This window comes from Equus quagga, chromosome 2, assembly GCF_021613505.1.
Source record: "Equus quagga isolate Etosha38 chromosome 2, UCLA_HA_Equagga_1.0, whole genome shotgun sequence".
NCBI lineage: Eukaryota > Metazoa > Chordata > Mammalia > Perissodactyla > Equidae > Equus > Equus quagga.
This window is the reverse complement of record NC_060268.1, coordinates 120,023,130-120,044,713: the sequence shown is the minus strand read 5'-3', so window position 1 is coordinate 120,044,713 and position 21,584 is coordinate 120,023,130. Positions and strand designations below refer to the sequence as shown.

At 42.5% G+C, this 21,584-nt stretch overlaps 1 protein-coding gene across 2 annotated transcripts in view; it reads right to left on the bottom strand.

Moving 5' to 3' along the window:
- The window catches only part of POLR3A (RNA polymerase III subunit A), a 46,912-nt gene that overhangs the window by 21,577 nt on the left and 3,751 nt on the right, over window positions 1-21,584 (bottom strand). The window contains exons 4-17 of one of the 2 annotated variants that reach the window (XM_046653312.1): window positions 21,408-21,579; window positions 20,996-21,150; window positions 15,366-15,605; window positions 15,078-15,240; window positions 14,764-14,900; window positions 13,563-13,666; window positions 12,841-12,982; window positions 10,586-10,726; window positions 6,513-6,582; window positions 5,947-6,074; window positions 5,646-5,784; window positions 4,195-4,359; window positions 1,558-1,730; window positions 16-127 (exon numbers count right to left, since the gene is read on the bottom strand). In XM_046653312.1, the coding sequence (XP_046509268.1) occupies window positions 16-127; window positions 1,558-1,730; window positions 4,195-4,359; window positions 5,646-5,784; window positions 5,947-6,074; window positions 6,513-6,582; window positions 10,586-10,726; window positions 12,841-12,982; window positions 13,563-13,666; window positions 14,764-14,900; window positions 15,078-15,240; window positions 15,366-15,605; window positions 20,996-21,150; window positions 21,408-21,579 (2,041 nt within the window). The remainder of the gene's footprint in view (window positions 1-15; window positions 128-1,557; window positions 1,731-4,194; window positions 4,360-5,645; window positions 5,785-5,946; window positions 6,075-6,512; window positions 6,583-10,585; window positions 10,727-12,840; window positions 12,983-13,562; window positions 13,667-14,763; window positions 14,901-15,077; window positions 15,241-15,365; window positions 15,606-20,995; window positions 21,151-21,407; window positions 21,580-21,584) is intronic. The other variant, XM_046653313.1, reaches the window with a different exon arrangement.

Here is a 21,584-nt window from a genome sequence, read left to right as displayed (position 1 = left end):
GAGGTGCGCACTCACCTTTAGAGCCACACAGAGCCATGGTGAGGGGGCTATTGCTCTTATCCAGCTCCCGGAGGCAGGCACTGCCAGCGTGATCACGGATCACAGACAGCTCCTTCAGGATCAAGGCCTGGGGGGAGAAAGGGGGATGCGTGGTGGAGTCGGCCTCACTGGCTCTGCTGATCACAAATGTTCAAGCTGACATTTAGGGAAATTTGAAAAAATTTAAGCAAGATGTTAGATTTCCAACAGATAAAGATGTCAGCGCTTTAGAAGACCAAGATACCCCAACTAAATAGACCGCGACCTTTCATGAGGTTCTAAAATCAGTGTGTGAGGTAAAAATGATTAGGAACGAAACCTTGAAAAATCCTTTAAATGGCCAATAAAATAGAACGCACATGGCTTTGTGTATAGTACCCTATACAACAATATATCTGCATATAAATTACTGTGTTACAAACACATGCCTAAATAAATGTATGAAGTATAATATGTAGTAAAACAGAATTGCTTGTATTATTTACAAAATTTGTTGCCAAGCACACATTTGAATTTCCACAAGGTAAATGTATGATGAAGTTACTCTATAGGAATATAGAATATTATTAGAAGTCTATGAGCTCTATAATATTACAATATAATATATATTCTATAATATGGAATATTATCGAAGTCCATGAGCTCAATCACAGATTATAGTTCCTCAACTCACAATGTAGGATGCTGAATCAGTTAGGAATCATGGTTCCACTAACAACTGGTGCTGTCGAAGTCTTAAGTAATTTTCTAGATGAGAAATATCATTTCTTTCTTTCTCTTTAATACTCAGTGAGATTAAGAATGAGCTAATGGTGAATACCTCACCCCACTCTGTTTTCTCTCTGCTTTAAAAATTTCATTTCATCAGCTTTCTTACTGCTTAAAAGCCTTTCTCCCATACTTAGGTGAGTTAAAGCTCTGAGCCGCAGGATACTGGGGAGGCAGAAGAGAGCCAGGCAAGACTCTGGTGCAGTGAGACTGGGGACCTGGGCTGCTTCAGGCTCTCAGATGCTGGTCATGATGCTGGTTCTGACGCGCTGGTTCAGTTCTCAGCTAACCTAGTCTCAAATGTGAGGGGGGTAGCAGATTGCTATGTGACTCTGAGACATGAATTTTCCCTCCTCTGTATCCAAGTCTCTTTCAAAGACCGTCCATTCCAAGAGCAGGGGGCCAGTCTCTATCAAAGGATGCGGGAAATAGAAAGCGCAGAAGCACTTAAGCACCAGTTACAGAAGGGGCCCAAGTGTGACATAGGAACAAGAGCAGCCCCATGTGGCCAAATAAACACAGGGCTGTGTTTTCCCCATGTAGAACGTGAAGGCTGGAAGGGATGTAGAGGGTCTGCTCAGAGGCCCTGCCCTCATCAAACAAACGAGAACACACACAAGCAGCACAGGGCTGACATGGGCTAAAGGCGCTGCCTTTACTTCTCACTCCCCTCAGCTGCCTTCTCTTCAGGGCTTACAGCACAACCCAAGAGCATGAAGTGGCTAAACTGATGCACAGAGCAGGACTCACCTCCAGGGTCTCCTCAGCAGTGCAGCCAGGCTGCTGCTGCAGCTTGCCTGTGTTTAGGGCTTCGATGTACTCATCACATTTTTTGTAGCCAGCATTCAGCAACTCATACTTGGCCTTTAGCAGTCCTTGACCAGGTGTGACATCACCAATCCCAATTGAGAATCCACGGTTGGCTGCAGAATAGATGGCAGGTAGAGCAGGAAGAGAGAGGCGTGGGTGTCAGGCAACCTACTACATGGAAACAAGTTTATACCTTGAGAGAATCTGTTGTAATTCAGTTGAATAAAAACTTACTCTATCAGTCCCTAGGGAGTTAATACAAAAACGACTAAGATTCTCTAACCATGAAAGCTAGTGGGGAGCACAGTGATGTCCCAACTAACTAGAACGTGAAGCAGATTGACACTAAATAACAAAGAGCAGCCTGAGGAAACCAGCTATGGAAAGGGAGCCATCTGACTTCTGACTCTCAGACAGCATTGCAGAGACCTTTCTGCACCCCACCACCCACTCCTGCTTCTCTTTTCAAAAATTGTTCCAAGACATAGAGAATAAGACACACCCGTAAATGCCACTTTTGATGGAACTACGCACTATCAATAATCCTACCCTAACATATGTAGAAAGTGGGCAGATGAGAGGCGACTGGCTTAGGAGGGTAGGTAGGGGGATGCTAGAAGTGCCTCAGAAAACAGGACTGATGAGCCCGGAAAGGCTCAGAAAGTAGATCACCAGGCTCTGCAGAAGCCAGAGATGACGTATGTGTTGGAAACAGGGAAACCGGTGGAAAGTCTGTGTAAGAAATAGACCCCAGGCCCTTCCCCCTGTGGGAGATGGGAGTTTATTCCCCAGGAAAAGGAAGTAGGAACTCTGGATGGGGGGATACTGGGTGCAGACAGGTGGGGATAACCGAAAATCAGGGCACTGAGGGCAAGCCTGCACGTTCCACGGCTGATCCCGTAGCCCCTTTCCCTGTCCAGCTCCCAGAACCCTGACAGCCAGGTCTCTGCCCTTGGAAAGGAGTCTGGGATTGAAAGACAAGTCTCTGGAGAAACCCAGACTCCCAGGACAAAAGCATTATTGATATGGTGACTTCCTCAATAATAAAGCTGGCTTCCAGTTCCGTCAAGGAACCAAGAGGTCCATCAACCAATAAGGTCCATTTCCAGTCAGTGTTTCAGTGACTCCCTTGTAAAATATGAATGATAGCCAAGGACCACCAAACATGTGAGGAAAGTCTTTACCATGAGAGACAAGACAACAAATGTACAGAAAAAAGAAACTAAAAGGAAGGAGAAAATTCAGGGAACCAATAAAATAAAACTAAGTAATAGTCTTTCAGAGTGATAGAGAAGATGTTCCTGGGGGGTCAAGAACAGGAAACCTTAAGAAAAAAAGGAAAAGAAAAGAGGAGCCAGCCTGCTGGTGCAGTGGTTAAGTTTGTACGTTCTGCTTTGGTAGCCTAGGGTTCGCCGGTTGGGATCCCGGGTGTAGACCTACGCACTGCTCATCAAGGCAGGCATCCCACATATAAAGTAGAGGAAGATGGGCATGGTTGTTAGCTCAGGGCCAATCTTCCTCAGCAAAAAAAAGAAAAAAAGGAAAAAGAAAAAAGAAAAGAACTATTGCAAATAAAAACAATGGTCGGAAATCAAATAGGTGATAGTGAGAAAATTTTAAAAACTTATTAGAAGTATTAAAAGATACAGTGAATCCAAAAACAAAAGAAATGGACAACAAGGAAAAGAGAAGAAAATCAGAGAATCAATCCAGGAGCTCTATTAGGCAATTAACAGAAATTCCAAAAAGAAAGAAGAGAGATTGTAAAGTAGAGACAATTCTCAGAAAAATAATACAAGGAAATTTCCAGAACTGAAGGCCACATAGCTGCAGGTTAAGAAGGCTTATGGGGTGCTCAGCACAATGAAAGACAGAAGACCTATACCAAGGGTGTACCACTGTGAACTTTCAGAACACCAAACACAAAGAGAGGATTCTCAAAATAAAAAGGATTCTCAGCATAAAAAGGCAATTCAAACACCAAAACTTGGGAGCAAGAATGGAAATATACTTTAACAGCAACCCTGAAAGCAAAGGTATTGAGTAGAGCAATACCCGCAAAATTCCAAGGGAAAACAATTTTCAATCTAGAATACTATTCCCAGTCAAGAATCAGTCAATTATAAGAGTAGACTAAAGATGTTTTTGGGCATGCAAATCTCCTGACCCATGGCATGCTCAAAGCATGAGCAAACAAAGGGACCAGAACTCTGCCAGGCCGGCAGGGAACACTGAGTGACCAGTAGGGCAGAATCACAGATGGCCCAGAGGGCTACAGTGAGCACACAGGGACCCTGGAAGTAGCCCATGAAGGGCCCTTTATGTAACCCTATCCGGTAGGCAATAGGGAGCTATTGCAGATTTTGAAAAGAGGACCGAAAAGCAAATTCAAATCTGCTGCCAAACTTGTCAGTATGGAGTTAATTTCATTAAGAAAAGCATAATTGACTAAGCCTGGAGTAAGTATTCTCTTCCTTGTGTGTGTATGTGTGTAGGGTAGGGAGATGAAATAACAGTAAAAGAAACCCTTAAAACCCGACAGCCATGGCAATAAAACGAGGCTGCTGAGATACTCACAGAGGTAAACAGGAGCCAGCCTGGCAAGCCGTGACATTGCATCAGCAGCTTCATTCTGCCCCCAGTCTCGCAGCAAAATGTAAAAAATATTGTTCTTGGATCCTGATCCCAGTGTTCCCTTGTCCATGCTGCCACTCATCAACTCGCTGTTCTGGATGGTAACATCTGGAGCATAACAATGATCATGCATTTAAACAATTACTGATTACTTTGCCTCTTTCCAAAATGAATTTGAGGCAGTTGAGAAAATTTGTTCCCATACTGAAAGTTAAAGCAAATAGAAATTCTCTTTAAATATTTTTTTGAGGGGGAAAAAAAAGAAATCCAGGAACTTTTGAAAAGCATGAAAGGCCCAGTTAGATACCCTATAGTCCTAACTCTGAAATGTGTTAGTTGACCCTCATTCTACTCATCTGTGAACTGGTGATGACAATATCAACCACTTGTCACCTTCACGTCATGGGGATACTCTGAGCATCCATGAAATCATGCACAGCAAAGTGCGCAGTAAACTGTAAAACCTTTGTTATTCACCTAAGATATTAAAAACTAACCGTGACACCATGATGAATAGCCTACACAACAACAAAACAAAATTCACATCCAGAGAGAAACAAACACAATCTAAAACAAGAAGCCAAAGTATCTAAAAACCAGAGGGTATATGTTCAAAGGCATGGTTACACACCTGAGGAAAATCAGCGCTCTTCAAACTCTTACTCTTCACTACGAGACAGGAGAAATTCTGAAGTCCAGAGACTGCGGTGCAGTTCTCCAGCACAGAGCCCTGCAGATCCATTCTTGTCACAGGCCTTGCTAACAAAGCCCATTCTAAACCAGTGCTACTCAGGGTGGCCTGTCAGGGAAGTGCTCGTCAGGAGCCTGGGATGAGCTAAGGAGCTCACGCCACAAAGTCAGTGCTGGCTGCCTGGCACTGGTCTGTGGCTCATCCTTCGGGTTGAATTAGTCTAGATGACTCAGATGGCCTGCCTTTAAATCCTCTCACTGTTACACCTGGTCTTCATGTTATCAAAAAGTCCACTGACCAGGTAAGGCTGGTAAAAAAACTAGTCTTTTTAGTCATACTTTTTAGACAATGAACACAGTTTTGGACATAGAAAACAAAAACACCCAACCAAACAAAACAACAAACCCCAAAAACCAAAAAAGGCAGAATAAAAGAAACTGCATTAACTGACAGAAACTAGTCACTTAAAGCAAAACACATTTGGAGAACATTCTACATGTGTCTGGATCATGTGTCTACATCTTGACCTTCTAGAGAAATGGAGAATCACATCTGAGAGGAGAAACACCGGCTATGTTTCTCTGAAGAACAAACTTCCTGCCTAAGGCCTTAGAGAAACACTGGATTTGCTCACTAGGTGAAGGAAGTTATTGGCCACTTGCTTTTCTGCCTCCCCAGCGCCCAGCCCCTTGCTTTAACTCACAGGAATCATTGACACAGAGATCTTCTCCTTTGCCACAGTACTGCTTGCCCTTGGTTCGGAGGTTGGCCCTCACTGGATTGTCATCACTAGGTCTGAGGATGACACTGAAGATCTGCTTTCCTGTCCACAGCGTGACCGGCTGAAGGAGGAAAGGAAGCCAGGGCCTGGTCTCAACCACCCTTTATGCAAATAAGGCCAGACTGTCCGGTGATCACATGCAAACCCAGCAGCAACACAGGGACATCCATCCAGACAGACACACATACACCTATGTACACACACACATGGCTCCTGCACAAACCTTTAGTATTGTAGGGGGTGGGAGGCGAACTTTAATTTTCTCATCCTTGCCAACCAATATTGAAGCAATGATTTGGCAAGCCTTGGCTCGGTCAAAGAAAGTGTCCTTAAGAGTGAGGAGATAGGCACCTAAGAATGTTAAGAAACAACACAAAAGGAATTAAATTGTGAGAAAATCACAAGGTTTCAGTTGTAAAATAAATTTGGACTATTACTTAAAGAGTGAGCGAAAACATATAGCTGCTTATTAGCTTCCCTCCTCCAATTAGATCTAAGCCCCACAACCGGACGGACTTTGTCTTAGCTACTGCCGTCTCCCCAGCCCTCAGAAAAACGTCTAGTATGTAAAAATGTATGGTAGGAGCTCAATAAATGCATGTTGATTCAAGGAATAAGAAGAACCAACAAACACAAAATATCTCAAGTAGGTTCAGGTCAAACTTAGTAAACAAACAACAGAATTAAACGCGGGGAATTAAATAGCTTTTCAAGTCCTCATATGAATCACTGTGAATGAGAATCATTGTGCTCCAGTCGTCTCCTTTCAAGTGAATTTCACAAACCTACCTGTTAGAAAATCCTGAATAGCAGCAATTAGTGGTTCTCCATTCCTTGGTGTTACAAGGTTTGCCTTAGTCTAAAGGGAAAATAAATAGAGTAAGTTAGCCATTCTCGAAGGCAGGATGCAGTCCAAAGATTTGTACCATAAACACTTTGAATTTTTATAATAAACAGAGTAGCAAAAAGATGAGGCTGAGAAATGGAAACCAAGAGGTCTTAATCCCAGCTTTTGTCACTAACTTCCATTTCCTTCATCTGTCAAGGGGAGAGAAAAAACACCAGCAAGACTGATCTCAGAGGTTCCCACCAACACTATAAAACAAAGTGCCGAGTGAAGTGTTTCGGATTCCTGTAAAGAACTCTACTTATGTAAAACTTCATTGTCATCAACAAATGCACTTCTCCAAAGAAAATTCACTTCTATGGATGAGTAGCACTGTGTTATCTTTGAAGTCAATGAATTCCACACTTCTCCAGAACGATGGCAGAATCGTGAAATTTCTCATTTAAGACATTAAGTTCTAACAACAAACAATTCAACAGCAGGATTTAACTAAACTCAATGAGTGCCTATATTGGGCAAAAAAGGATGCTAGTTGTTCAACGCACAGTTGAACTGAAGGAAGGTTCTGTGCATCAGAGGGCATCTGCTCAAATCTCGACGTGGAGGTGCTCACACACATTTGTGGGTTTTCCGGACCTCTCCACCCAGAGACCTGTTCCTGCCTTCTGAACAGAGCAGTGACCCTCCGACTAGGTGGGGAAAGCAGTGACCCTCCGACTGGGCGGGGAAACAGTTGGTCACTTCTGTTTACAGAAGCTCTTTGTGGTCAGAGCTAGGGATCTGTGGGTGGGAGCAGAGGGCGTGAGGCTGAGACGTGCGTATTCTGTAAAAGCCTCTCGGGTAATTTGGGCCCACAGTCAAGGCAGCACCCAACCTGCTCTACTGAGACGGGACTACTGAGTCAGTACAGCAGACGGCAACTTCTCACGTGAACGGAGGGCATCTGTCCAGATGGCACCTATGGATTCTTCTATCCTTGGAGCCTGTGTTTTATTGCTGTCATTTTTAACCAGTGAAGTATGTTGTGATAACAAAATGGATGCTCAATAGCAAAGTCTAACTGGCTGGTTGCAGGCTGATGGCTATTAGCACTAGTAACATTTTTTTTTTTTTTTGGGAAGATTAGCCCTGAGCTAACATCTGCTGCCAATCCTCCTCTTTTTGCTGAGGAAGACTGGCCCTGAGCTAACATCTGTGCCCATCCTCCTCTACTTTATACGTGGGACGCCTACCACAGCATGGCTTGACAGCAGTGCCATGTCCGCACCCGGGATCTGAACCAGGGAACCCCGGGCCGCTGAAGCGGAACGTGCAAACTTAACCACTGCCACCACCGGGCTGGCCCCTACTAGTAACATTCTAAACATTACTTTTTATTACAAAAATTATACGTTAATTATAGAAAAAAATCTAAAAATATAGACAAGTCAAAAAAAAACCACCCCCAAAAGCCACAAAACCCTCTATGCATGAACTGCTAAACAAAAAGAACTACTGTTCAAAGCTTTGGTATATAACCCTTTCATCTTTTTGCTATAAACACTTTTACAAACATATAAGCATCTATTACCAAACAAAATATGATGATGTCGTACACACAACCTTCTTTTAGTCAAAAGTAAGTCATAAATAGCTTCATGCCAATAAGTATACAACTATGTCACCATGTTTAAGGGCCACACGGGATTCATTGTATGGATGTGACATAATTTAATTTAACCAATCTCTTATTGGTAGACATTGCCTGTTTCCAGTGTCTTATTACAAGTAATTTTGCAACTTTGATTATTTCCTCTGAAGATATTACTGGAAACGAGAGTGCAAAATCAGACAGAATGACTGTACTGATCTAGTTACCCTGTGACTGTGGGAGTGCAGAAGAACTCATTCATGGCTGCCCGCCCTTCAACCTGCTTCTCTCGCCATCCACCAATACCCAACACAGCACTTACCACAATAGCTGCAAATATGAGAACTTAGGAGAAGACAGGCTAGGGTCTTGGTACTCCCCCAGGATGATCATACCACTGGGCCTTTGCACCCAATGTTTCTCTGCTTAAACTGTTCTTTTCCTGACAGTCAATACTGCTCATTCTCTCACTTCTTTCAGAACTCAACTCGAATGTGACCTTTCTAGGGCCCTCTCAGACATTCTATACAAAACAGGACCCCTCTTATTCTTTCTTCCTTGCCCTGCTTAATTCTTTTCTTCATAGCACTTATCACCACTTAACGTATTTCATATTTGTTTATTCTCTGTCTCTCCCCACTATGAATAGGGACGAAGGCAAGAGTTTTGACTTTCTTATTCACTGCTGTGTTCCAGAAGTGTGCTTGGCACACAGTAGGTGCTCAGTAAGCATCAACTCAATTATTTTAAAAGGCCAAGGAGTCTTAAGAAATAATTCAAAAGAAAGACTCTAAATGTATACAAAGACAGCCCTTGAGGGATTCATTCTCAAAGGAAAACACTCTAAATTTTCAACAACAGAGGGTAGATGAATCATGGTGTGCTAACTTGGTGAATACTGTAAAGCCACTACAATCAATAATTATGCAGACTCTATAACAAATAGGGTATTTATATTAAGCAAAAAAAGGGAAAACAAAGGCTATTCTAAACTATGACCACAACCATCTAAATTCATGGATAAGGAACAAACAGATAAAAGACGTAAAGAAAAAAGAAAAGTTGTGATGTGTAGAAACCTTACCGTTATTTAACTAAATCCCATTACACTAGAATGTTTGATTAAATAAGAATCAATATTTAAAAAGCTGATGGGGCCGGCCCCATGGCTGAGTGGTAAAGTTCGTGTGCTCCACTTTAGTGGCCCAGGGTTTTGCTGGTTCGGATCCTGGGTGTGGACATGGCACCGCTCATCAAGCCATGCTGAGGCAGCATCCCACATGCCACAACTAGAAGGACCCACAACTAAAAATACACAACTATGTACCGGGGGGCTTTGGAGAGAAAAAGGAAAAATAAAAAAAATCTAAAAAAAAAAAGTTGAAAACCTGTCTATTTTAGCCACATGAATTTCTTAGAATTAATAAATTCTCCAAACGGTAATTTAAACACGTATACAAAATACATGACACATTAAATACTTCATCCTCAGAAAAGATATGCCAACTTCTGCCGTGAAGAAGCCAGGCGAGGGCATGAAGGCAGCCACCACTCCACCAAATCCTCATTTTAACAGACCTGCCTGCAGAACCTCATGCCTTTACTTTAGAATCATTACTAACACCTGAAACAAAAGTAGATTAGAAGCATTCTATCACGAATGGTTGTGTTTCTGGAGATAGGTACACTTATAACCACAAGACATATCGGTTCATAAAACCAAAAACTAGAATACTGGAAAAAAGAAAGACCTAAGCTCTAAAAACTCAATGGTTTGAGGCCATTAAGCTTAGGAGGCAAGAGTCCCACACAGCAGGGACCACACAGCACTGCGCCATGGCTTTGTCCAGAGTGAACAGTACATAACCCACAACTGGAGCCCAATTCTAAGCTCCTCAAGAATAGGCATCTGCCTCCCCCATCACTGAACTCCCTCAGCATCGACCAGGCACTCCTTACCTATGGTAAAATAAAATGGTGGTAAGAGTCATTACAGAATGACTACATTTAGTGCCTCAGAAGACAAAGAAGCATGTAATACACTTTGAGGTTCCATTCAAAATGTTCAATAAAATGTACTGCTGCTTAAAGAATCTGTAGCTACTGGAAAATCTACGTATACAAAACATCTTCTTTTCCCATGACACCCAACAGTCAAGGTATTGCCACTCTCTCGTCTTATCTTTTTATAACTGGTGCTCATGTAAATATTTTCTCTCAGGAACTCATCTTAGAGGTTAGAAAATACCCACTCCTCCTAATCAGTACCTTTTACAGACACTAACTCCCTTATATACTATAGGGTGTTTTCAAACAGGGCACGTTCCCTTTCCCTTCCTTTCAAGGAGCTGTTACACAGAAGCTGTGCCATACCACCCTACATACCCCCATCAGAACAAGGGCCTCTGCTTTAGCTTCTTCTGTTTGAGGAAGATGAAGGTTCATTTCATCACCATCAAAATCCGCATTGTAGGGTGTACACACACACTCGTTAAATCTGAAGGTCCGGTGCGGCTTGACCCTGGCCTGTGGAACAGAAAACAAAACAGGAGAACTCAGTCTTTATCCAAAAGCTTTCTCAGTTTCAAAATATTAAAAAATGGGTTCCAGAAAACTGGAAACTTCACATCAAGGAAATAAACTTCTAGTACATTCTGTCAAATGATATATATACTTGTAGACTCATTCAGTAGCTTTATTAGATCAAACCAATGCAGTGAACTTGCTTTAAACTATGAGGCAAACACCAACACCGGAGCCACATGAAGGGGCTCCCACTGGCCAATGATATCTAGTTTGATACCAAAAAGATTAATGGCAGAAGCTGATTAAATAAAAACCCATGAGTTTATAATGACACTGAAAAAAGGGAAAGCCAAAACAAACGAAGAAGTTAAAAAACCCAAACCAACCTAGCTGGAAGTAACTGAGCACCAACTTTTACTCTGCAAACTGACAATAAAGGAAAAAGAATCAGGCATTTATGCTGCCTTTCCTTTACGAACTGTATTTCTAGGTAAACCAACAGCCCTAGTCAACAAGCGAAATTCTTCAGTGTAAGAACGCTACGTATTATACGTGAAAGGAATGATAAATTAGAGAATCCCCATTCTGCAGCCCCAATGAAATAATGTAGGCAACAATCACAAATGGATGAAACCATTAGAAAAGAGGTGGATAAGGAACATGTCAAGGAAGACATCAGGTGACTCCCTCAACTTTTTAGTATAAATAAAAGTCCGGCGGCCAGACAGCATGCGGCTCATGAAATTCAGCAAGAGGAAGTAGCCAGCACCACGCATGAGTTACTTTTGCCAGAAAGTTGAACCTGAATCTGATCACGCCTTGCGAGTTAACTTCTAGTTTACAGGAATAAAAGGAAGAATGAAGAAATCCCTAATGCCATGCTGATACAGACAAATTGAGAACATGGGACATCCTTCAGGACAAATGACCCAGTTTTTTCAACAATGACATTGACATTAAAAAAAGGAGTACTGCTCCTGATCAACAGACACCTAAGACATGTATCAACCAAATGTAATGTGTAGACTCTGTTTGATTTGAACAAAGTAGCCACAAAAAGATATCTGAGACACTTGGGGAAATCTGGCTATGGACTGGGTACTAGAGAACACCAAGGCATGGCCCTCCCTCCTGTGAGGCGGGAACGGCAGGTGCTCAGGTGTTTCTCACAGAAGTAAACTGAATACAGACGGAAAAAAGACATGCCATCTGGGTCCATCAAAGAAAAAAGGGAGAAATAAAACAGGTGAGGCAAAACCTAGAAAACTATTGAACAAAAAGGATGGGGATACATGAGTTCATCCTAGTCTTCTTGGTACTTTTGTGTCTTTTTGAAAAATTTCAAAACAAAAAATTTTCTATTTTAAAAATGCTCCAAAGCCAAGCAAAACTTTCCAGAAAGGGAAGGCTTTTGTTCACTAAATCCCATGATCATAACCCCACAATCATAAACTGCTTCTGACTGATGTCATGTGTTCATAAACTACTGAAAAGCTGAATCTAAAAAAACCACCTGAAGAGCCTATTTAAACACTGTTTGCAAATGTTCATGGATTTAATGGCTTTGCAGACAGGAGAATTCATGACTATTTAACAAATTAGAGTTGCACCTCATTTCCATTTTAAATCTCTGGAAGAAGGAACTGCTGCTGTTGCAAAACTGAATCACAAAAAAAATATGGCTTAAGGTCTTAGTTGGAGCACTACTGCAAAGAAAAATCTTTTAAGCATTTTAGTTCCTTAGTTAATACACTAAGTTAAATCCAGAGTCAATTTTCTGCCATACCTACTTTACCTAAGTTTGCACACATATATCTATGTATGTGTTTTTGTTTGCAAGTGAAATCATGCCTGTTACTTCCACACTAATTTTCAATTAGTTCCTCTCTGCTTACTGTTGTATATGATTATCACATTGTAAATATTAAAAACATTGAAGGAAAGCTTGAAATTTAAAAGTTTTATTCAAACTCAAAAGTGACAGAAGAGGAAAATCAAAAGTTATGAAAATTTGAGATTATTGTCAATTTTAATTTTGGAGGTCCAGAATCCAGCATTGCATTCACAACAAACTTCGACCTGACAGAAAGTAAACATAGAAATCTCCTACTCACCAGATGTGCCATGATGCTCAGTTTGTGCAGCGAGGGCTGTCGATTGAACAGCACCACATCTCCATCTATGAGGTGTCTCTCTACGATGTCCCCAAACTTGAGCTCCTGAGCCATCTTTTCCCTATTTCCGTATTTCAAAAACCTGAACGTACAATAACAAACATGATCTGGAGAACAAAATTCCTTCACCAAGTTTCTCCTTCTTCATATCAGGATTCAATCACTAAAATGATCATATTTCATTGAATCTAAGGTGTATAAACTGCCAATTAAACTATAACAAATTGATTCTAAGATAGTTCCTAATCTTAGAATGTTAAAATATGAAGAGTGTGTCCCAGAATCACAGAACTACAGTAGTGAACCAGCTTCTCCCACAGAGCCCTGTTGATAAAATCCTTTCATGAGATAAAAGGCACTGGTGCTCAGTCATCTTGCTGTGAAAGCTGGAGTTGGAGAAATACGTGCCTCCTGGGTTATGATTACACTGAAGGAATGCTGGAGAGCCCAGGTGACACAGATAACGATCCGCTTTTGTACCCCAATGTGTTCTGTCCAGCTAGGTCCAGTAACGCTAAATGCCGGGGAACACTTCGTGTATACTCCACGGTCAAAGAGAACGAATGATGTACCTAGGCTCAGTGCAATTTAAACAGGTATTTTCCTCATACCAAAACGACATGAGACAGTGGTTATGTTCAACTAGACTGGGAAACCATCACCTTTTCATCTGTGTATGTCTCTGCTGAATGAAATTGGCTCCAGGGTGAACTTCAGGGCCATTTTGAACCAGTTTCCTCAAAAAATTGATGTTTGCTTTGTTCACCTGCAGGACCACAATAAAAAACACACTGAGATGCTATTGGGTTTCTGTAAGTTAGCACACTGTACTGAACTGTGTCTCCACCTTGACTTTCCTTGTGTAGATTCTAGGAGAAGGAGAGGGACCCCTGGGAATCCTGCTGCCCAGGGTCTTGAGAGTAACAAGAAAAATGGATTGCACACAGGAGTCCAGGTTCCAGTCTCAACTCAGTCACTCACTTGCTGGCTGACATTGCTAAGTGTTTTACTGGCCTTTGGTTTTCCCATCAGTAAAATGAGTGGGCTGGACTTGATCTGGAGGGAACTTCCAGCACATTCTGCGATCTTAGAAACAGATGGCAGCTTCCTCTGTAAGCTTTACCATGGGCTTCTAATATTTAAAAGCCGTGACAGCAGCACTACAGGCCCTGTAACCTCGTGGACAAGTCTGGTGGAACACCATGTCAGAGAAGGAAACTCTGGATCATTGTAACTCAACTGAGGACATTTTACACAAGCTTTACCAGGAGCATCTATGACCTGGGCTAATTATGAATCTCAAGGGCAAAGCCAAAGCCAATCAATAGCCTTCTGTTATCAGGCCCTGCTGTCATCTACACATCAGTTACACAAAAAAATACTGTAAATACCATTTTACATTCAGGATGAGGGTGAACTGAGTGTAAAGTGGTGCACCCTTTCTGGTTAGGCATCAAGAACCTTAAAGTATTCAAAGTCTTTGACTCAGTGATTCTAAGGTTTTAAAAATAATACTCTATCCTAAGACAATTAACTAGGGGTGGCATTTATCCCGTAGTTACATGTAAAACATGAAGTATGAACTAACATAGAAAGATGTCCAAGACGATATTACTTGGGGAAAAAAGTTGCAGTACAGCATGTTTATATACACACATAAAGCCAAATACGACTGTGGTTGTGTATGTTGTAGAAATTATACATGGTGATATATGAATGAAACAAACTGGAAAGACACACACACTTACACACAGCAAACTGTGGGTTACTGGGGATTTTCCACTGTCCGTTGTTTGTAATCTCAAAATATAATGTAAAAGACTGGACTCAAAATAAAAAAGCGAGCAGCTGAATGGTACTTACTTTCTCAGGAAAAGTTAGAATTTTGGCCACATGAACTGGCACAGCTACCTCATCAATCCGGAGGTTGGGGTCGGGTGAGATGACAGTTCTGCCAGAAAAATCCACTCTCTTTCCTGAGAGATTGCCTCTAAATCGACCTAAAAAAAAAAAAAAAAGGGTCATAGGTCTCCAGCACAATGTGTGCTGTTTGGGGTGACATGGCCAGACAGACTGAGGAAGGCCTGTGATGTCCAACTTGCTGTACTGGACATACACTCCACAAAGAGGTAACAAAGGCAGGACACTGTCTGCTGCACATTCTGTTGGAAATGTACCCTGTTTTCCCTTCAGGCGCTGGACGAAACCTCTGGTCCATTTCTTGGGTGCCATGTTGAGGGGAATGCCTGAGAGCTCACTGTTAATATAGAGGGCACACTGCAGCTGCAGAAAATCCCAGTCCTCCATGATCATCTGGGTCTTAGCTCCTGATATCCGATGCTGAAAACGAGCAGAGAATGAACAGAAACAAGCCTGGTCAATTTGACATTTTTGATCAGACGTGTTTGCACAGATATACTCCAAAACTTAGGGCTTGGAAATGCTAACGGGAAGGAAGCACTGACCTTTTTAATGACATCATTTAGGAAAATTATTTCTGTTAATTTCATCGTCAAATCATCTTCATTGGTGCCAGACTTCAAATCGCTCACAACAGAGGGTCTGATACACAAAGGAGGCACTAAAAGTCGTGTGAGAATCAAATCAGAGGGCTTTCCAGCTTCTGGGTTCATCAGAAGGAGAGGTACATCTTCAGCTGGGATTCGTTTAAACAAATTAAGAACTACTAAGGGATTCAAGTTTTCCTATGGAATGAGAGAAAGCAATGGAGATCTATGTTTATTTTCCATAGCCTGGGCAACAGGCTAGTTGTCCATGTTCTCTAACCTACCCACCACTTAACTCAAGCATAAGTGGCGGCAAAGACTTCTGTTGATCACATGCTACGTTTTGAGAGCCTTAAAAAATGTGCATACTTTTACTCAAATTATTTAAGCCAATAATTCCACTTCTTATAATTATTTCAAAGGGTATACATACTTTTAGAAATGAACACAAAGATTCAGTCACAAGGACGTTCACTAAACCTGTTCTGAACAGTGGAAAGTTGGAAACAGCCTGATAGGTTACTGGCCAGACAAAAGCATGGTATGGAAGACTATGGAAGCCATTCTAAAAAACAACACCAAAGAAATGTAGCTATTACCAGAAAGGTGTTCACAAAATATTGGAAAATGAAATAAGCATGTGTATGACAGGATCTCATTTTGGGGGGAAAATGGACATCTATACAGAAAACAGGAAATGGAAGAGTCTAACCAACGTGTTAACAGGGCTGTCTTTAGGCGAGTGGAATTGTAATCTTTTTGCTTCTTTTTTACATTTAAATTTTCCGTAAACTTTTATTGCTTTTGTATTAACTTCATTTAACAGAAGTGCTAGGCTGTAACAAGTTACTCATAAGAACTATGTGAATTATCAGAGATGTTCAAAGATCAAAGGTAAGAAGGGTCAGCTTGTGTCTTGTCGCTGCTTATTAACTCTTCTTAGGATCTAAGCTTGTTTGACTGAGATCATAAGTTACAAGCAGAATCTGCTGTGCATAACTTAATGAGAAGGGGAACAAAGTGAAGAAAGGGATGTTTGAGCAGCTACTGGCCCTAGAAACACTCCTGCACAAAGAAGTTACTGTGGACCCCTGGAGGAGAGGGCAGTGGAGCTGGGGAGAAGGAAGGTTTTCTAGTCTGGGTCCCTGCCCAGAGAAGGATTCCCTGGGTCAGCTTCCCCATCTCCCAGCAATGGGCACTTCACTACCACCTGAAGCAGTAAGGCAGCAAACTGAAAACTCACAGACTCCTAGGAACGGGATGAAGGCTGGCCCTCTTCTGCAATACCAGTCATACTAGACAAGAACATCATGGAGCTGAGGGATGTCCAGGAGGGTAGGAAGACTGGCAAGAGTCTGGAAGGCATTTCTTAGCAAGAGCAGTGACTCAAGAGTGACAGAACAACTGCCTCTCCAGAGGCACACAGAAGCAGCTGTTGCCTTATTCTGTCATGCACCAGGAAAGAGAAATCAGGGACTGATGGAGAGAGCACAAGCAGGGCTCTTATACAAGGCAAAGCATCCTAACAGCTGGAGCTATCCAGCGATGGAGGGCAGGCTGCCTCGGGCGATGGTGAGATAACATGGCTGGAAGGATGTCAGCTAGGGCAGCCTGTCACCCACTTGTCCAGGGACTTCATGGAAGGCATTTCTACCTGCTGAAGAGATAGGACTGATGCCATCTATGGAGGGACACTTGTCTGCAGGTCCACCAATGCCTGGATTTGTATTCAAATTGGAAGTAGATATATATTAGTCTTCTGGGAATAGAGTCCAGAGGTTTTGTCCAATTCCCAAAGGGATCTGTGACCCCGAAAAGGTCAAGAACCACTGCTCTAGGGTCTGTTCCAACTCAATCATGCTGTGCTGCCCATAAAAGCATAAGGTTTCATATTCCTAAAAATTAAGCGGGCAGGTAAACATGTGAGGACACGGACCATCCTGAGATTAATGAGCTGTGGGGCAACAAGCCCACTTGCTTACACACTGCCCCTCTCCATAAAAAGTAAATGTAACTCAATAATGCTTCATTCACTCAGCTGAGTAAGGAGCCCTCTGAGAAAGGGCCACCTAGCATTAGGCAAATGGTGGATTCATGCCTTGCTTCTCCCTCCTTTCCCAGGTGATCTACGAAGAGCCAGGCTGAGCTGCCACGAGGGCCTCAAACAGGACCTCAGTAAAATGGGTTGTGTGACAGACCAAGCCTAAGCAAAGAAACCAGTGAAAATACAAGATGGAGCACAAATATTATACAAGGCACAACGCACATGTGGGTGAGGGAAGGGTGGGATCAAAGGAAGGTCCAGATAGCTGAGGAGGCTGCATGGAAGAAGCTAAGAGATGGGGGATCCTGGTGCAGAGGGGGCGGGGGGCGGGGGGGGGGGGCTTCATCAAGCTGAAGGGACACCGTGAGTCCAAGCACAGAGCAGAGGTGCAGGAAACCTCAGCTGTCTTTATCATGACTCATTATTCCAGGCATGTCAGTAGCAGCGACAATTATCACTGCAACTGGGTAACCGGCTCTAGGCACTCGCTCTGCACAGGCACTGTGCTAAGCACCTGATCTGGAATTCGTCTCTCATCCTCACAAAAGCTCTAAAGCAGATACGCGTGCGATCCCTGTTTTATGGTTGAGGAAACTGAGCTCCAGGTTGGGTCATGTGTCTGAAGACACAAGTGGCAGAGCTGGGCTCTAATCTCAGGTCTGTCTGACCCCAAGGCCAAAGCTCTTAACCACTAAACCACTACCCTAAACAATCTCTGGGTCACCCTGGGTGAAGTGAGGTGGGGCGGACTGGGAGGTGGTGGCAGTGAGGAATGCCCAAGAACCCAGCTTGACATGATAGACAAGTGAGTCTTAAATGGGACAGGGTTAACTCCTGGGTCGAGTCATTGAGGAGACTTTTCCAAACAAGATGCTCCCAGGCCCTAGAGAGAATTGTTGCTACTGCGGAGAGTGTGTGGAGCAGAGAAGAGGATCAGTCCTCAGCGAGGAATGACAGTGGCCGCAGGTTCCCAGGCAGAGAGCTGCCTGGGGAAAATAGTGGTGGAATGTGGGGGAGGCTGATCTGGGAGCAGCAGGGGGAGTGTAAGGGAGACTACAAGTAAGGCTGCACCCACGAAAGCCCTCATGCTCGCTGACCAAGGCTGCTTGCCAGGCTTCTGACCTCCTCTACACAGCCACCAGCCTGGAGAGCACCTCACTTTCACAGCTGTAGAAGGACAAGATCGACTTTCTCAGCCTGCTCCTTAACTTTCTCTGCAGTAGCTTCATTCTAACGCCTTGAAGACATCTCCACTTGAACGAATTGCTGCTGCCCTCCATTCTCATTTCTAGGAGAACGACCATTTTTCCTGATGCCAACGCATGGGCACTTGTTTACCTCTGATCACTCCGTCTCACATCCATCTCCACAGTGGTTGGTCACCAATTCCTGCCCATTCTTATTGCATACAATGACTCTGGCCTCTGGCTCTACTATCACTACCCAGATTCAAGGTCTGTTTTCCTTTTACCTTCTGTTTTTTCAAATCAAAGCATAATTTACATATAGTACACTTCACAAATCTTAAAGAGACTGATACATTTTCACGTGTATACACCTGTACATACATACCACCATTCAGATCAAGATATGGAATATTTCTACCTCTCCAAAAAGTACCCTGCCACTCTTCTTCAGTCACTACCAAGCCCTCTCCCCAGGGGTAACAGCTCTCCTGAAGTCTATTACCACAGATCAGTCTGGCCTGTTCTTGGACTTGATCTAAATGGAATCACACACTACATACTCTTCTGTACAAAGCTTCTTTCTCTCAGCAGGATTCTGAGACTCAGCCAGGTTGTGTGTGTTAGGAGTTCATTTCTTTTATTGCAGGAGAGTATTCTATTGTGTGGGTCTATGACAATTTATTCTCCTGTTGACAGGCATCTGGGCTATTTCCAATTTTGCTTTTTATTAATAAAGCTGTAATGAACATTCTTACAAATATTTTTGTGGACATATGCACTCATTTCTCTTGGGTATATACCTAAGAGTAAACTGCTAGATCATATGGTAAGTGTAGGTTTAACTTTATAAGAAATTGCCAACTGTTGTTCAGAGTGGTGGTAGCATTTTATATTGCACTCAATGTATGAGTGCCAGCTGCTTCAGATCCTTGCCAGCACTTGGTTTTTAGTTTTTTTACATTTTAATTTTTCTAGGTGGGGAAGTTTAGTTAGCATTTCCCTAATGACTAATAACATTAAGCAACTTTTCATTTATTTATTGGCCATTTGAATATATCCTTTTGGAGAGTGCCAATTGAAGACCTGCCCCTACTTTTTAAAATTGAGTTGCTCTTTTCTTACTGATTTCTAAGAACTGTTTCCTATATTCTGGATATAAGAGCCCTTGTCAGATATATGAACTATGATTATTTTCCCCCAGCCCACGGCCTACCTTTTCACTCGGTGTCTTTTGGTGAGCAGTCAGGCTCTTCTAAAATTTCATTGTTTATTCATTACATCCCTTTCCTGCTCAAAACCTTCCATGGCTCCACACCTGCAGAGCAGGATGCTCTCTACAAAGTAGCCTCAGTAGTTTGTCTTTTCTATGCATAGTCGTGTACTCTAGTTGTGTTGGCTAGAATTCCTGCTACATCACTCACTGTCATCTTGGGCAGTGCTGTCTCATAGGGTTGCTGTGGGGATTAAACATGAGGCAATCCATGCAAAGAACATGGAACAGTGCCTATACGTAACAGCAGTTACTAAATGCAAGGAGCTTCTATTAGCACTCTCTCTGGTCTTTCAAACAGAGCCTCAGCTTCAGAATGAGCCTAGACACTGCTACCTGGACATGCCAAGCTCACTGCTCTTGACTCTTTAAACCGTACACAGGTTTAAGGACCAGATCCAGATCAAGCTACACCTCTCTTCCTGTCTCCCATAACCAAATCTAAGTGACACCTTCCTCCTGATTTCCCACTGAACTTGCTGTCTTTGTCATTCGCATGACAGTCAGCACTCCGCCCCATGATATTAGTTATCTTTTCACCGATTAATGGCTACTCACACATCAAAACTGCGGGATCCTTGAGAGCAGAGTGTTTTGCAGCCTGAGGCTTCCCCAGGGATCTGACAGAGTTTGGTATTCAGTAGCCACTCAACTAATTTGCTAGTTTTCTATACTAGCAATTCTAGACAGTACTATATGAGTTAATACTAATCAAAATCAGAGTAAGACAAAACAAGACACTTCATAAAATTCTAGCAGTTAAGTTTGTGCCAATTCAAGTAACGGGAGCTACCTGCCATTTCTTGTATCCCATCATCCATGTGAGAACAGGATCTCTCAGTTAATGCTCTACATAGCTATAATTTTATAATCTTTTACAACAAAAATATAACATGTAACCTATACAATTAAAAATTTGTTACTTACAAGGCCAGTCCACATTAAACTTAGTGCTAGATGAACATCTGTCACATGAAGCATACCTGGAATCTAACTTAACTGGACACTCATTTTGGAAGAAGGTTTGTATTATCAGAGGGGGGAGCAAGGACAAGGTGGAAGGGGCGGCAGGAAGGGGCAGGCTCACCTGTGCCCTTCCCAGCAGGGGCTCCACTTCTTTGTTATGCTCAATGGCAGTTTCAAAAGACTGAAGGAAATTTGATACAATAGGATCCACCACTTTTTTGTTGGTCTTGTATTTCTCATGAATTATCTTCAGCAATCCACATTTCTTTACAGTACCTATAAAAGTTATTTTATTTATCAAGGTTTGAAAAACTAGGTTCTTGGTTAGGCTGGCCTGAGGTTACAGTTTGGTTAGTGAAATTACTGAAACTGCTCCAGCAATGAAAGACAAGAGGCACACGTCAGGTGCTGGGCTCTAAAGCCTAATTTGCAAGAAAAAAAGCTAACTTGGAAACACTGAATAAAACAAATAAACTAAACAGGAGAGAGTAAATGAAAAGGGTTATCATTAAGCTTCTATGCATTCCTCTCACCATTAAAAGCACCACAGTGTTGGCAGATGTTTTTCTTTCGGCACTTATCAGAGATTTTCTTTTTCAGTCCTCGCTTCTGAAGGTAGGTTAGGCCGGGCCTCTTTAGATAATCCAGAAACTGCTTCTTCTCCTCCTGGGACAGCATGATGTGGCAGCAGGTTTTACAGATCATCTTTT